Source organism: Macaca thibetana, chromosome 1, assembly GCF_024542745.1.
Source record: "Macaca thibetana thibetana isolate TM-01 chromosome 1, ASM2454274v1, whole genome shotgun sequence".
Classification (NCBI taxonomy): domain Eukaryota; kingdom Metazoa; phylum Chordata; class Mammalia; order Primates; family Cercopithecidae; genus Macaca; species Macaca thibetana.
The window spans coordinates 189,250,810-189,268,214 of record NC_065578.1 but is presented as its reverse complement, the minus strand read 5'-3'; the positions used below and the strand labels follow the sequence as shown (position 1 = coordinate 189,268,214).

Genomic DNA, 17,405 nt, shown 5'->3' with positions numbered 1-17,405 from the left:
AAAGGCAATAATGAGCCAATTTAGTTTTCTATATAAGATTTTACCTTTTAAAATACTGAAACACTAAAGTATTGATAATCTACTTATTTCTTTAGAAGTTTTCCATCTGCTTATATAATCAGGTTAGCTTTTTAAAAAATAACAAGCAAAAATTATCTGTAAAAGTCATTGAAAAAACTACCCTACTTATAACCTATAATACTAGATTGGCTCTCATTGTTTGACCCTCTTTCTTGGTGTGTCTTAATGAAATGAAGACATTGCAAAACAAAAAAAACTACATTTCCCAGATATCCTTGAAGTCAGGCTACACAAATTAATCACTTGTACGAGTTTTGAATTTGAAACTGAAATAACTGGGGGGAGACATGGAACACAAAAGGCCAGTTTGCTGGTGCAGATTAGTAGCTACTGCTTGGCTCTGCAGTTCTTGAGACACCAGTTGTGGCAATAGTTTCTCAATTTTCAGACTTTTGCCTCAAATGATGTGATCTTGGAATCAAGTAGGACAGAAGTTTTTACTTCTACTGCTTACTCATTGTAACAAGTTCTCTTGGCAGCTAGCTCTGGAGCATTGCTTGCTTCTTTAGTACCTCCACCAATATGGCAGGCACCTAACTCCTGCACTAAATCTCTTTCTGCTTAATATAGCTAAAATAATTTATCTAAAATTGAAACCAGGCTACAAAAATAGTTGCATTTTTCCTATAATGGATGGTCAAAAGGAACATACAAATCACATTTTATCATATTTTGCATGAATTAGTAATGCCGTATCAATTAAAAAACATTCTCATGAATGTAGAGAAGACAATATGATTCAAAATTAAATGACAGACTCGGAAAAAGAAGACAGCACTTTTAATCTACTCCCGTTTTAAAAATTATAGTACTATACTGCTTCTGACAGAGATCCAACACTTAAAATCATTCAGTGTCTATTTTACATATAAATTGTATATGTAAAACATTAGTTTATTTTCTTTCCTTCATTCTCCATACCTGGTATTATCATTAAAGCTGGCTAATTTTCAAATTTGTCTATTTTTGAAATCCCTTCTTCTTTCCCACCACACTAATTCCTCAATACTCACACCAAGATTAACAGCCTCCTAACTCAACTCTCATCTTTCCAATCCATTCATACTTTTTTTTTTCCTATTCCAAATACCTCCATTTGGGGCATTTCTTCCATTAAGTCTTTTTGATTCCTCAAGTTCTCAATGATCTCCCTTGAGTCTTTCAGTCAATTTCTATCAAACTCATATTAACCACCACAGCAGATTACTTAATTTTTAACACATAAATAAACACCACACACACGTATCTACTACTCATGCATATAAATAGTTTTCTATTCTTTACCATTATTTATTCTATTCTGTAAACTCTCAAAAGGTATGTATGCTGCATTTTTTCATATATATTACAGGCCCCAGAATAATAATAATTAAAAGGAAGAAAAATGTACTGTGGGTGTTTAATTTACACACACTATAATATTAATTCTTTTGTCATGCTTGAAGAAAATTTTGGTCAGAATATATACTGCCTTACTCAGCAAATTTCCGATGCCTACTTGTGTGACTTATTTCCATAAATATTATATATGAACACATGTATTATGCAACTGCTTTTAGTAGATAAGGCGGTTTGATTTTTATTACTTTGTTTCATTTATTTGATAGTATTTAGTTGATCATAAAATCCAATTTTTCCAAAGTATTAAAAAATGCATTTATATATTTACTATCTTAAAGAGGCTACTGTGTAAAATGATCACTCTGACCTGAGCAGTTCTGGTAACTCCTAAGAAAAGTGAGCAATATAAATAAAAAATCATTACCCTGCTGATAAGGTGCTGGTTCAAATGGTGGAGCCGCTCCTCGCGGATCCTGATAATAAACATCTGTCTGTTGTGCTGGATATAACTGAGAACCTCGAGGTACCATCTGAAGTGGTTTGGTGACAGGCATTGGAGGCAGATCTGTTGGCCCCCTTGGAGGTATAGGATGTGGATTCACAGGTAAGGCAGAAATACTCTTAGGAACAGATTCTAGCCTAAGGGAATAATATTATGGAATTTGTTTAAGATCTTTAAAATACTCATGTGTATAAATTGTTACAAGTAAAAAAGATTGCTACAATTTGGGAAACTCACTTATTCTAATAGTCATCCCTTCTACAAAAAGGTGCAATTTTTAATCTTATTTCCCCATGTTAATTGTTTCTTTTCTTTTCTTTTTCTTTTTTTTTTTTGAGACAGAGTCTCGCTCTGTTGCCCAGGCTGTAGTACAGTGGTATGATCTTGGCTCACTGCAACCTCCGCCTCCTGGGTTCAAGTGATTCTCATGCTTCAGCCTCCCAAGTAGCTGGGTTACAGGCATGTGCCACCATGCCTGGCTAAGTTTTGTATTTTTAGCAGAAATGGGTTTCACCATGTTGGCCAGGCTGGTTTCGAACTCCTGGCCTCAAGTGATCTGTCCACCTCAGCCTCCCAAAGTGCTGGGATTATAGGCATGAGCCACCATGCCTGGCTATGCTAATAGTTTCTTAAAAAACACTAGCATGGGGAATAAAAAAACAACAAAATAAAGGCCAAAATAAATAAATAAATAAAAATCAGGGTTTTTTTTGTTTTTTGTTTTAAATCCCAAACATTAATTGTTCTTTCTTCCTTTGACTTTATGAAGAAGAAATTTTGAGAAAGAATTAGGAAAAATGACGTACAGGTCAGGAGGGGATCCAGGAGCACTACTGCTCAGATGATCTATTTTTCCTGGTTTCAGACTAGAATCATAGCTGGGGTCTGTCCCTCGTGGAATAAGCTGTGTTACTGTATTCCCTGTTGATACAATTCCATTTGGCAGAGCAGGAGGTTTTCTGCTAGGGAGATCCACTGCACCTTCATCTGGAAGGATAGCTGCTGAAGGCAGGCCCACCTCATTAAGTTGACCCAAAGAGGCACTCAAGGGTCTTCTCGGAACCAGGCGCTTGTTCATTTTACGAAATCTATATAAAAAGCATAGGCACATATCAAAAAGCAAATATAAAAGCAAAACCAAGAACTAAAATGTATTTAACATTATTTTCTAGAAATATTCTCTCTTGAAAACATTAACTCTATCAGTGTGTATATTTTCCATAAAATCCCAAGCAGCAAAGAAATATAGATTAAGTATAAAATTCCTCATAAAAATGTGTAACATAGGCCAGGTGCTGTGGCTCACGCCTGTAATCCCAGCACTTTGGGAGGCCGAGGCGGGTGGATCACGATGTCAAAAGATAGAGATCAGCCTGGCCAACATGGTGAAGCCCTGTCTCTGTTAAAAATACAAAAATTAGCTAGGTGTGGCGGCGTGTGCCTGTGGTCCCAACCACTCGGGAGGCTAAGGCAGGAGAATCGCTTGAACCTGGGAGGCAGAGGTTGCAGTGAGCCGAGATCATACCACTGAACTCCAGCCTGGCGAAACAGTGAGATTCCATCTCAAAAAAAAAAAAAAAAAACAGTTACATTTGTCATATTATAAAATATGCTATTAATATTTTTGCTATAATATATTTCTGTGGACATTTGTATTTCTAAAACTTATTGGAGAAGCTAGTAGAAAAATCTTTAGAAGATAGTTTCTGAAATATTTTACTTCAGCTGTCCCTCAAATGCCTTGGGATAAATGAGCCAATGTTAAAAACTAGGAATAAAGAAAAACAAAGCCAGTATGCACTGTGAAACATTTATCATTTACTCTGTTAAAAAATTTAAGCAGCCAGGCACTGTGGCTCACACCAGTAATCCCAGCACTCTGAGAGGCTGAAGCGGGCGAATCACTTGAGCTCAGGAGTTTGAGATCAGCCTGAGCAACATGGTGAAACCCTGTCTTTACCAAAAATATAAAAACTTAACCGGGTATGGTGGTGCATGCCTGTGGTTCCAGCTACTCAGGAGGCTGAGGCAGGAGGATCACTTGAGCCTATGAGGCGGAGGTTGCAGTGAGCCAAGATTGCACCACTGCACTCTAGTCTGGGCAACACAGTGAGATCCTGTTTCAAAAAAAAAATTTAAGCAATTAAGGATAGTGACTTTTATTAGAACTGCTGCAGAGATGCTGATGTTATGCCTGCCAATACAAAATTAAAGTTATTTTAAAAGTAGGTTAACGGAACCAAAACAGAATAATTGCCTAAGTTTAAACAGATGCTGTGGTACAACAAGCACATCAATTCTGAAATCTAACCAAAGGAAAAAATATAAGCCATCAGACTCCAGGATCCTTGTTCCTCAACAATGAAAGCAAGCCCATTTACAACCGCTAATGCATTTTCATTTTCAAAAATAAAACCTCGGCTGGGCGAAGTGGCTCACACCTGTAATCCCAGCACTTTGGGAGGCTGACGTGGGTGGATCACTTGAGCTCAGGAGTTCAGGAACAGCCTGGGAAACATGGGAAAACTCTGTCTCTACCAAAAATACAAAAATTAGCTGGGCATGGTGGCGTGCACCTGTGGTCCCAGTTTCTCGGGAGGCTGAGGTGAGAGGATCACTGGAGCCTGGAAGTCGAGGCTGCAGTGGGCCATGATCACATCACTACACTCCAGCCTGGAAGACAGTGAGACCCAGTCTCAAAAAAAAAAAAAAAAAAAAAACAAACAATAAAAAAGGTAACAGATAATTATGAACATGTACTTACACCTTGTGTAAATAACCAAATAAGCAAAGGCAGAATGAGGTCAAAGAGCATGCAAATTAGAAATGTTTATATCATACTGCTCTCTAAAACTATTTTAAGTCCTACTGATCATGAAGGAAAACGTCTTTCAAAACCTAAAATACTGGGTAGTACTGGTCTTTGTTAACTTGGTAGTCCAAATATACTAAGCTGCTTTAATTTGCATTTCTTTAACAACTAGTGAGATTGAACATAGTTTCACAGGATAATTGGTCATTAGTATTTCTTCTGTAAACTATGTTTATGATCCATAAATCTATTGGCTCCTCTCCTTCTTACAGATTTGTAAGAGCTCGTTTTATGTTAGGATATCAGCCCCTCTGTATGTCATTTCCTCACCAAGCTCTTTATAAAAAACTGTATTTGTACCATATCTTAGTTTTATAATTTTTATGTAACCAAATTTATCAATCTTTTCCTTTATGGATGCTGGGTTGTAGTTCTTAAAAAAATATTTTCCTTCTTTCCTTAACAACTAAAAATAAACAAACAAAAACCCTCTTACTACTCTGTGGTTTCTTTCTTCCTAAATATTTAAATCTCTTACACATCTAGAGTTCATTCTAGTATAAAGATTGTGGTAAGAATTCAGCTCTATTTTTCAAATAGGTAACAGTTATTTTCCATCATTCTTTTGGTCACTGATGTGAAATGCCACCTTTAGCACATATGCTAAGCTCCTACATGCATCTCAGACTCCTCCTAGATTCTCTATTGCGTTTCATTAATCTATTCCTATGCAAAAGACTACAGTCTTTCATTCACTGAAGTCCATAATATAGGTTAATAGTTATTAATCTAGTTCCTGTCAAAAACTTCTTTTTCAGAATTTTCCTGGCTATTTGTACATATTTATTCTTTACAAGTGAATTTTTGATAGGATCTTAACATCATCATGGTGAGATTTAAATTCGGATTTCTTGGAATTTATTGTCTATGGAAAAATAAAACTTTTATAGCGTCAAACCTTATCCAAGAACACAGTATGTTTACTCAGTATTTCTCTTATGTTCCTAGGTAATTTATTGGTTCAATTTATATACACCCTGATTATTCTTTACAAATCTATTATTTGGTATTTATCTTTTTTTGTTGTTGCTAAAGTAGAAGAGATCCTGAATTTTAACTTTTTTTCCCAATAATTTTATGGCTATTTTATTCCTTCTTACATACATTAGCTACTACTTCCACAATGTTAAATAATACTAGTAGAAAATTTTACTACTAATTACTAGCAGAAAATTTTGCCTTATCCTTGACTTTAATGAGAGTGAATTGAATATTTTACTAATTAAGCATCATACTATTATGTTGGCTTCTGATTTACAACATGATTTATTACCATGCTGAGAAAGTATGATATTTCTGTTGTATTAAGAAATTTTGATTTTTTTTTTTTTTGGAGACAGAGTCTCACACTGCCATTCAGGCTGGAGTGCAATGGCGCAATCTCAGTTCACTGCAACCTCCGCCTCCTGGGTTCAAGAGATTCTCCTGCCTCAGCCTCCCGAGTAGCTGGGTCTACAGGCGTGTGCCACCACACTCAGCTAATTTTTGTATTTTTAGTAGAGACGGGGTTTCTCAATGTTGGCCAGAATGGTCTCAATCTCTTGACCTTGTGATCCACCCGCCTCGGCCTCCCAAAGTGCTGGGGTTACAGGCATGAGCCACTGGCGCCTGGCTGGAATTTTGATTTTTAACTGACATTCAATTTTATTCAAAAGCCTTTGGCATTTTTTGCATATGATCATGTTATTTTCTAAGTTGTGATAATTATGTTGTACTAATTTTGCAGAGTCATGGCATCTATTTTCTTTTCTTTAAAAAAAATTATATTATTTATATTAAAAAAAAAAACACCTACAGCACCCAATATTCCCAGGCAGTCTCCTATCCAAGTACTAACTGGGCCTGACCATGCTTAGCTTCTAAGATCAGATGAGCTCAGGTGGATTCAGGGTATTATGCCCATAGACATGGCATCTATTGTAATGTATTATTTAATTACATTTAAATTTTTGAGATTTTTAATATTAATACGTGTGATAGATTTACAGTTTTCTTTGTGTTATCTTTGTCAAATTTAATAAAAGTGTTACACTGGATTTATAAACAAATTAAGAGGCAATGGGTGTGTTGGCTCCTGCCTGTAATCCTAGCACTTTGGGAGGCCAAGGCAGGAGAATCCCTTAAGACCAGAAGTTTGAGATCAGCCTAGGCAACATAGGGAGACCCTGTCTCTATTTTTAAAAAATAAAATAAAATAAAATAAAAATAAAATAAATTAAGAGGCTTCTCCTTTCTTTCTTCAATGAGCTGAAAAATTTAACATTCCTGAAATTATCTTGTCCTTGAAGTTTAAAAGAACTTGTTAAACTGAGCCAAGGGCAAATTTTTCCATTGGAAATACAATATGCAATTAGTTAAGTTAAAATTGATTAAAATTATTAGAATTTAAATTTTTTTGGTCGTGAAAACGACCCACTTTTAGATTTAGCTAATCATAAAATAGTTTCCTATCTATAGGCATGATGCAATAAAAGCTGAAGAAACTGCTTTTCATTTTAAAAAATTATGTACAGGTTGAGTATCTCTTATCCGAAATGCTTGGGACCAGAAGTGTTTCAAACACTGGATTTGTCTCGGATTTTGGAATATTTGCATATACATAAAGGAGATGTCTTGGGGATAAGACCCAAATATATAACACAAAATTCATTTATGTTTCATATACATCTTTTACACATGGTCTGAAAGTAATTTTATACATTATTTTAAATAATTTTGTGCATGAAGTTTTGACTGCCATCCGTCACAAGGTCAGGTGTGGAATTTTCAACTTGTGGTGTCAAGTTGGCTTTCAAGCATTTTTGGATATTGAAGCATTTTAGATTTTCAGAATAGGAATGTTCAAGCTATGTTGCATTCTAAAAATGTCCTAGTTATTTAAGATAAAGCAATTACTCTTTCTGTATTTCTGTATGTCAGCAAATTATTCCACTTATACCTTATTCCAAAGTCTCCTGATTTCCACACTTACTTTTCCAGTTCCTCCTGTGAGTGTGCAAACGTACAGCTGGCCCCACGAGGGCATCCTCCTCTCTGCTTCATATCTCGACACATGTATGTTTTGTATTTGCTATGCTGTGGAGGCTAAAACCAAAATCAAAATATTAGATGTGTAATAATCCCCCACAAAAAAATATAAATTTTGTGTTGTCATTTTAGGATTTTGATAATCTAGATAAGTAATTCACATATTTATTTAGATTACCAAGAGCAAAAGTGCTGGAAAGTCATTCCATCTGAAGTTTCAAAGTCCAAATATAAATAAAGCAAGAAGAAGGTAGTCCTAATTTTTCTGATATGTTGATATTAATTCTCAAACAAGTAGCATCATATAAATTCTTGAATAAATTTCATGGGCATTCTTACACTTGTTTTATATGGAAAAAGAAAAATCTCATGGGGGCACTATGATCTCATTTCCACTTTTTTTTTGAGATGGAGTCTTACTCTGTTGCCCAGGCTGGAGTGCAGTGGCGCAATCTTGGCTCATTGCAACTTCCACCTTGCCAGCTCAAGCGATTCTCCTGCTTCAGTCTCCCGAGTAGCTGGGATTACAGGTGTCCACCACCGCACCTGGCTAATTTTTGTATTTTCAGCAGAGACAGGGTTTCACCATGTTGGCCAGGCTGGTCTCGAACTCCTGACCTCAGGTGATCTGCCTGCCTCGGCCTCCCAAAGTGCTTGGGATTACAGGCGTGAGCTACTGTGCCCAGCCCATTTCCACATTTTATAATGAAAAAACAAACCACTGTAGTTTAAGACTTTCAAATATATAAATTATCTTCTAATATTTGTTTTGTACAATGTTCAATATAGCTATATGTATGCTTCCTTACAACACACCACAAAAACTACAAAAGGCCCTAAAATCAAAGAATATTCTGTAACTAATTCTTCTTGACACGCAGAACAATATACCAAGGACTTAAAATATCTCCAGAAGTACAAATGACACATATTATCTACAACTCAAGGATAAGGCAAGAGGATGGATTTGAAAGTTAATGAAATATGAGACACAACACTGAACTGGACAAAATTTAGTGTATTTTATCACCATATGGCAGACTTTAAAGGTTAATCTCATTACGTTTGTTATTTTCTTCAAGATGTCTAATGAAACAGAGTTAAAAATTGTAGGTTCTCCTTTCTTTTATGTCTATTCATAAATAAAAGCTTTGACCTGTGTTAGCTAGGTTAGGAAAATCATATCCAGATTATTTTACTTAGCAGGATACTTTTTATATTTCTTGCCTCTTAAGCAAAAAGGAATACTGAATAATCACCTGAACCAGGTAAATTAAGAGTTTTAAGTTCACAGGCTTACTACTGCAAAATAAAAGATCTAATGAACCTAATATAAATCCTGAGAGCAAAATAAAATTACTGGGAATAAAATTTAAAAATCTAGCTATAAGAAGTTATTATACTCTACCGTTGTATTTCATCTAAAAACTGTGAGGGAAAGTTGACCCACTGGTATAACAGACACTATGAATGAAAAAAATTTTTAATTTTAATAAGAAAATCTATAGAAATTTGAATAGTATTGAAAAGATACAGTATTAGCACTAAAAAGTGATACTTATTGTCAAACCAAAATGTCATACAAACTAAAGAGAATAATAATTTTATATAAAAGGAATAAACTTCAGCACTGAATCTATTTTCTCCATCAAATGCTGCCATATCCAATGTGAAGACTGACCCCAGCATGATATTAGATCAATAAGGATTATTTAATGTCAATATTGTCAGATAAAATTACCAGCCTAATGCAGTAAACTGTTAACCATGCCAAGGTAATTTATAGTTTCTATAGTCAGAGTCTCAAAATATTCATGTCATCTTTTTGGCTTTGCACCTGTAGGTATACCCACAGTGGTTTACCTATAGTTTTAAGGCATATCCACAGTGGATTAACTCTAAGTTTTAAACAGCTTCCTTACCTGCTGCTGATCTGCTCCTTTTTTGCTGTGGTTCTGGATATAATCAACCAGCCCATGTACCACTGTACGCACAGCAACCAGCCCATTTTCCAGCTGTTCCCAAGTAGGAGGAGGAGCATCTATACAACCAATAATAATGTTTTAAACTCTAATGTTACTCAATATTTTCCCTAATATCAAATTAATAAAAGAGTTAGTTGACAACATTTCAGTGAAATCAAGTTTCACACCTTAACTTTTCAGATAATAGCTTATTCACCTAACCATCATTTTAAAGGAATGGACATATTCTTTCAAAGCTGGGGTTGCAAACTGAAATAACCACAGGAACAAGAAAGGTAACAAGAAAGAGGTAAATAGGCCACACAATAGTAGTAACTGTCATTAGACTCTTAGGGTTGAGGAGACAACAGCGAGTGACAGGGACTGCTGAACTGGAGAGCGTGTCCCTCATCTAAGAGTATGGTTATAACTCAGCTTTAGATGATTGTTGTTATGTGACAATGCAAGGCTGGCACTGCCAAATACATTCACTGTTTTCCCAGGGAAACCTGAAACTTAAGATTTTTAAGTAAAAATTTTTCAGTTTTAAAATGTTGGCATCTAAGAAATTTAGACCATTGCTCAGACCAACACTGTGTGGACTAAACAAAACTGAGGAGTGCCTGTAGTCAGTCAATTTGCATGTTTATTTTGAACTTTTATATAAATCAAGTTTTGGTAAACAAAAAGCTTAAAAAGTTTAATAAGCCAGGCACAGTGGCTCAGGCCTGTAATCTCAGCACTTTAGGAGGCCGAGGTAGGAGGATCACGAGATCAAGAGATGGAGACCATCCTGTCCAACATGAAAAAAAACCCCGTCTCTACTAAAAATACAAAAATTACCCAGGCATGGTGGCATGGACCTATAGTCCCAGTTACTTGGGAGGCTGAGGCAGGAGAATTGCTTGAACCTGGCCGGGCGCAGTGGCTCAAGCCTGTAATCCCAGCACTTTGGGAGGCCGAGACGGGCAGATCACGAGGTCAGGAGATCGAGACCATCCTGGCTAACACAGTGAAACCCCGTCTCTACTAAAAAATACAAAAAAATAGCCAGGCGAGGTGGCGGGCGCCTGTAGTCCCAGCTACTCAGGAGGCTGAGGCAGGAGAATGGCGCAAACCCGGGAGGCGGAGCTTGCAGTGAGCTGAGATCGGGCCACTGCACTCCAGCCTGGGCGACAGAGCGAGACTCCGTCTCAAAAAACAAACAAACAAACAAACAAACAAAAAAAGAATTGCTTGAACCTGGGAGGCGGAGGTTGCAGTGAGCCGAGATCACGCCACTGCACTCCATCCTGGTGACAGAGCGAAACTCCGTCTCAAGAAAAAAAAAAAAAATTTAATAGAAGAGCTATTATATAAAGTAACTCTGCTACATGTCTTCTTCATTTAGTAGGTATTTGCCCTATGCCAGCACTTTGATTTATAAAAGAAAAATTAACTATAAGGCTAAATATAAAATATTCTTTAAAAGAAATACATAAAATGAAACTAGAAGAGAGATGCAGAGATAACTTCCTGCTCAGACATCCTGAAAGAATTCTAGGGGATGGCATTTGAACTGGGCTTTGAAGGACACATGGAATCTGAAAAGGAAAAAAGGTAAAGAGAACAAGTATTCAAAAAAGTAGTTTTTGGAACACTTGCTAAATCTGAGTTATTGTTCTAGTTGTTGGGTAAGCAATAGTGATTAAAACAAAAATCCTCATTATATTCAAGGAGAAGAGCCAGATAATAACCAAGACAAATAAGCAAAATATACAGTAGTATTTAGATAATGTTGAATTGAAAAAATAGAACTAAGAAAAGTGGGGCCAATGTGTAAAATTTTAGACAGAGGCAATCTGCTCGTCTTGGCCTCCCAAAGAGCTAAGATTACAGGCGTGAGCCACTGCACTCTACTAAAAATACAAAAAAAAATTAGCTGGGCATGGTGGCACATGCCTGTAGTTCCAGCTACTCGGGAAGCTGAGGCAGGAGAATCACTTCAACCTGGGAGGCGGAAGTTGCAGTGAGCTGAGATCGCACCACTGCACTCCAGCCTGGTCAATAGAGGGAGACTCTGTCTCAAAAGAAAAAAAGAAAAATTTAGACAGAGGCCAGAAAAGTCCTCCTTGAGAAGGTTACATTTGATTAAAGACCTGAAAGAAGGGCTTAAGTGTGCCTACTGGAGATATTAGGGGAAAAATATCCAAGTTAGAGGGAAGAATAAGTGCAAAGTCCTTAATGTGAGAAGTGTGCCCGGCATGTTGCATGGAGATAGAACCAGAGAAGAGGAAATTAAGAGAAAAAAAGGGTAGGAAATGAGGTTTGAGAGAGGTAATGGAAGACCAGACCACACGAGACCCTATAGATCATGGGAGAGATTTTGGCTTTTACTCTGAGTGACAGAAAGCCATAGGAGAATTTATGAGCAGAGGGTGACAGGGTCACTCTGGCTCTTTTGCTAAAATCAGTTAGACAACAGGAGGCTATTCCATAATCTCCTGAGAGATGGCAATGGTAGCAGTGAAGGTAGATGGATTCTGGATGGATTTTAAAGGTAGGGCCTACAGAATTTGCTAACGGATCAGATATACATTATGAGAGAAAGAAGAGTTGAGATTTTTGGACTAAGCAACTGGAAGGATAGAGTTGCCACAAACAGGATGGCAGGGAAGAGCTCATTTTTAGATAGATTCAGTTTGAAATGCTTATCAGATATAAGATGATGGATGCTGAGAAAGCATTTTTTTTTTTTTTTTTTTTTTTTTTTTTTACGGAGTCTTGTTCTGTCATCAGGCTAGAGTGCAGTGGCACGATCTCGGCTCACAGCAACCTCCACCTTCTGGGTTCAAGCGATTCTCCTGTCTCAGCCTCCCAAGCAGCTGGGACTACAGGTGCCCGCCACCACGTCCAACTAGTTTTTGTATTTTTAGTAGAGACGGGGTTTCACCATGTTGGCCAGGATGGTCTCAATGTCTTGACCTTGTGATCCACCCATCTCAGCCTCCCAAAGTGCTGGGATTACAGGCGTGAGCCACTGCACCTGGCCGAGAAAGCAGTTTTATATGCAAGTTCAGGAAAAAGGCATGGGCTGGATATATATTTCAAACTCTAAAAGACTATCAATTGTAATGCATATTACTTTATGTGCCACCAAAGAAAAAAAAAGACTGTTAATTATAATATGTCTTCACACAAATGCATTCCAATTTCAGAAATGCTAAGATCTGAAATAATTATGAACCTCAAAACTGATAAAAATACAGTAAATTTGTGAGTTATATAAATTATATTTGAGGCTATGAGATAGATAAGATTATCTAGGAAACAGGTATAGGATTAAACTCTGAGAACACTCCAAAGAGTACAGGATATGGAGACGAGAAAGCAGAGGATGCTGAGGAGAGTTCAATAAAGTAAGAAGAGAATTAGTAGCTTAGAAGCCAAGAAAAAAGCATTTCAAGGAAGAGAGAGTACAGAACAATGGCCAGGCACGGTGGCTCATGCCTGTAATCCTAGCACTTTGGGAAGCCGAGGCAGGCGGGTCACCTGAGGTCAGGAGTTTGAGAACAGCCTGGCCAACACGGTGAAGCCCTGTTTCTATTAAAGATACTAAAAATAAAAATAAATAATGATAACAAATTAGCTGGATGTGGTGGTGCAGGCCTGTAATCCTAGCTACACGGGACAAGAATTGCTTGAACCTGGAAGGCAGAGGTTGCAGTGAAGCAAGATCTTGCCATCGCACTCCAGCCTGGGGGACAGAGTGAAACTGTGTCTCCAAAAATAAATAAATAAAATGTTAAATGCTGCTAAATCAAGTACAGTAAGAACTGAGAGCTGACCTTTGGAATTAGCTACATGGAAGTAGTTTACAACCTTGGATAGAGCAGTGGAGATAAATGCCTGACTGGAGTTGAGTTCAAGAGAGTGCCAAAACAAGAAATGAAGCAGTAGGTAGATGAGAAACGGGGTCAAAAATGGATTAGGAACTTATGGAAGTTCTCTTTTGACTGCTCAAGATGATCAAAGCACAGCAGTAGGGGGGAAAAATCACTATATATTCTAGTAACATTGATCTGGTTTACTAAGCAATTTTAGGAGCAAACCTATAAAAGTAGGCTGATAAAAAACTAAGAGGGCTCTGAATGCCATAGTCATCAGTGTCAAACTTTATTCCGTGAGCAATTCTACAAACAATGAAAATTTATGAGTGTGGAAGCAAGATCAGGGATGTAATTTCTTTTATAGCAGTAAGTAGACTGGATTGGAGGAACTCATAGTAGAGGAACTTGTAAGACATTCAGTCTCAGGGAAAAGGAGGCTCTCAAAGGAAGTAATCTTAAGCAGGGGATATAGGGACATTGTGAAAGAAGAACAGATAAATCCTATTGTATGAAATGGTATGTAAAACAAGTGAAAGGAAAAGATGAGGCAAGACAAAATATTAAGGTTTTAAACTTACATACCTCAGAGAATGAGGTCATTATCAGAAAGAGGAAACATTAGAGGAAGAGCAAGTATCAAGTAATGATGAGCTTGCTTTGAAGCACTCAGAGGAGATGATGGAAAATCTCAGCAAGCATTGGGAGATGTATCTGGAATGGATGCAGAGACAATAGTGACAGATATTTGGGAGTCTGTATTCTACATGAAAGTAATACCTGCTGCTAAGAATGAATAACCACTATCAGAGCATGTAGAGAAAACAAAATCCCAAGAGCATAACCTGCCTACTCTTTAGTGGGCAGGAGGGGAAAGCATGGTACAAATATGACAGAAGTAGCACTCAGGTCAGAAGAGAACTATGAGATCACAGAAAGATATCAAAAAAGTGCTCAACAACATTATCCAAATGCTGAAAACAAATGGGAGTGATTTAAAGACTAAGACAAAGTTTTTGGAATCAGAGACTGGGAACCTACTAGCAAATATTAAGAGAGCTTCAGATCAGTAGTAGGAATAAACACAGAGAAGCTAAAATATCTTAGATGTAAGTATAAGGTGAAAAATGGAAGGTTGGGTACATTTTCAGCTTAAGAAGAAGGAGCAGAAAAAGCCTAAGTAAACATATACAAGAGAGGATACTTGAAGGAACAAGATATTATGGTGAGGGCAAAAACAGGATCAAGGAAATGCAACTAAGGATACATAATACAGAAAAAAAAATGAGAAAAATGAGATTTGGAAGAGGTAAGAATGGTAAAATACAACACAATTTTGTGATGGGAGAAAGAAGAAACATAAAGAAGCCCAGAGAGATCTATTTTCCTGACGAAATGAGCAACAGTGTAAAAAGTATTAAATAAATATTAAAGTGAACTAACCTGAGATAAAGAGGGAAAATATTTAAAATGGAAACTTAAAATACTGTAAAAAAGATCTGGAGTAACTACTTTAGGAAACCCTAGAGGAAGAACAAAAGATAATGAAAGAATCACTGAGCAGCACAAAAGGCACATATAAGACAGTCCATTAATTTCCCATGGGTTTACCTGGACTAGGGTCAATGTTTGCTAACAGCTCCAAATGGGGTCTTAGTCGGTTCAAGTTTGCTGGGTCTCCAGTCCGCTGGAGAGCAATTGTTAGTTCCTGAACACTCTGTGCAAAAGAGGCTGGGGTCTGCAACTTAAAAAAGATAAATGTTAACTTTCCCAAAGGTCGGATAATCTTTTAAATACAAAGATTATTTATATCACAATCATTTTTACAATTTATTAAATTTAATTTTTATCTTCCCATACACTCTACACTCTGGGCAGATTAGATTACTTGCTACCTAAATAAATTCTCTACTTCTCTGCATCTAGAGCTTGGCACATTGTGTACTGTATTGCCTCTGCTGTCACATTCTTCAAATGTGAGACCTCTCTCAATTCAGCCTCCCATCAGTTAGATATATTGATGAGTCATCTTTGTGAATTGTTAATTCCTGTTTCTCTCTCCATTAATTTACTAGAATTAGTGCTTTTCTCATCACTTTTAATAAATTCTCTTTTGTATTATCCAATATGGTAACCTTAGCAATATGTGGCTATTTAAATTTAAGTTAATTAAATAAAATAAAAATTTCAGTGCATCGGTTGCAAAAGTCACATTTCAAGTGCTTAATAGCCATGTGTGACTAGTGATCACCATATTGGACAGTGCATACACAGAACATTTTCATGATTACAGAAAGTTCTGTTGCTCTATGAAATATCACACACATCGCAAAGTTTACCAGTTTGTTGTACAAAGGTCTCTGGATATTAAATTTAAAGCACTGCGGGTGATGTGAGAAAATTATTGTAGGATATACACCTAGTTACCAGTTCAGTTCAGACAGGAAGATTAACCACCTTGTAGAATCTTTATAAAAGGCAAGCCAGGCCAGGCACAGTGGCTCACGCCTGTAATCCTAGCACTTTGGGAGGCTGTGGTGGGCAGATCACGAGGTCAGGAGTTCGAGATCAGCCTGGCCAACACGGTGAATCCCCATCTTCACTAAAGATACAAAAAATTCGCTGGGTGTGGTAGCGCGTGCCTATAATCCCAGCTACTTGGGAGGCTGAGGCAGGAGAATCGCTTGAACCTGGGAGACAGAGATTGCAGTGAGCCGAGATAGTGCCACTGCACTCCAGCCTGGGTGACAGAGCAAGACTCCGTCTCGAAAAAAAAAGAAAAAAGCAAACCAAGTTTCTCTTCAGAGGTAGAAAGGTACTCCTTTAATAGATCATTACTAAGCATTTCCATAAATTATAAATCAGTTGCAAAACTTAAGATACAAGCTCCTGTCCAAATCTAAGAGTTGCAGGTAAAGTCTGGTTAAAGGTATCCAGAGAAGACTTACAGGACAGAGCAAACAACCTACATTGTAACTAAAAATTATGTACCACCTTTTTTTCCCCCTAAAGAGATAGGGTCTCACATAGCTCACTGCACCCTCAAACTCCTGAGCTCAAGGATTCTCCCACCACAGCCTCCCAACTGGCTATGGTTTTTTTTTTTTTGGTAGCGATGAATGTCCCAATGTTTCCCAGGTTGTACCCGAACTCCTGGCCTCAAGCAATCCTCCTACCTTGGCCTCTCAAAGTGCTGAGATTACAGGCATAATCCACTGTGCCCACCCTACACCAGGCATTTAAAACACATATTTCCCAATTCTCACTGTATTACCCATTCAAGGGATTCTATCTTTAGAAATAGAAAAAAAAAAAAAGGAGTGGGGGGGGAATAGTTTGGTAAAAGGTTAGTGTATTCTACAGTGAGAATGCCCAAGTTCATATCCACTTCTGTCATTTACTATCTATGTGATGCTGGAAAAACATATTAACTTCCCTTTGTCTAAAATGGATAATACAGGGCTGTTGAGAGGATTAAATGAATTATTTAAAACCACTAGATACATACTAAAATTTTAGTAAATGTTCATTATTATTTTTTTTAGGTTACTCTTACTATTTGACTCTATTTCTCTAAATTAAATGTAGAGTGGTCTCTAGAGTGGGCAATCATCTCTGTGATTCTAGTAAAAATAAAATAAAATATAAAATAAATAAAATTAAAAATATAAACTAATCATCTCTTTATACGAACAAAGTGGTATTATAATGTGATTGGTTATGACATGACACTGGCTATAACTACAATTTAC

The 17,405-nt window shown here is 37.0% G+C and overlaps 1 protein-coding gene and 1 pseudogene across 5 annotated transcripts in view; both read right to left on the bottom strand.

The window, feature by feature from the left end:
• RC3H1 (ring finger and CCCH-type domains 1) overlaps positions 1 to 17,405 on the bottom strand; it is a 91,999-nt gene that overhangs the window by 31,305 nt on the left and 43,289 nt on the right. For 4 of the 5 annotated variants that reach the window (XM_050766999.1, XM_050767003.1, XM_050767023.1 and 1 more), the window contains exons 7-11: positions 15,265 to 15,397; positions 9,746 to 9,864; positions 7,768 to 7,880; positions 2,731 to 3,012; positions 1,847 to 2,061 (exon numbers count right to left, since the gene is read on the bottom strand). In XM_050766999.1, coding sequence (XP_050622956.1) covers positions 1,847 to 2,061; positions 2,731 to 3,012; positions 7,768 to 7,880; positions 9,746 to 9,864; positions 15,265 to 15,397 — 862 coding nt within the window. The remainder of the gene's footprint in view (positions 1 to 1,846; positions 2,062 to 2,730; positions 3,013 to 7,767; positions 7,881 to 9,745; positions 9,865 to 15,264; positions 15,398 to 17,405) is intronic. The other variant, XM_050767013.1, reaches the window with a different exon arrangement.
• LOC126943906 (uncharacterized) lies at positions 6,585 to 6,703 on the bottom strand (annotated as a pseudogene).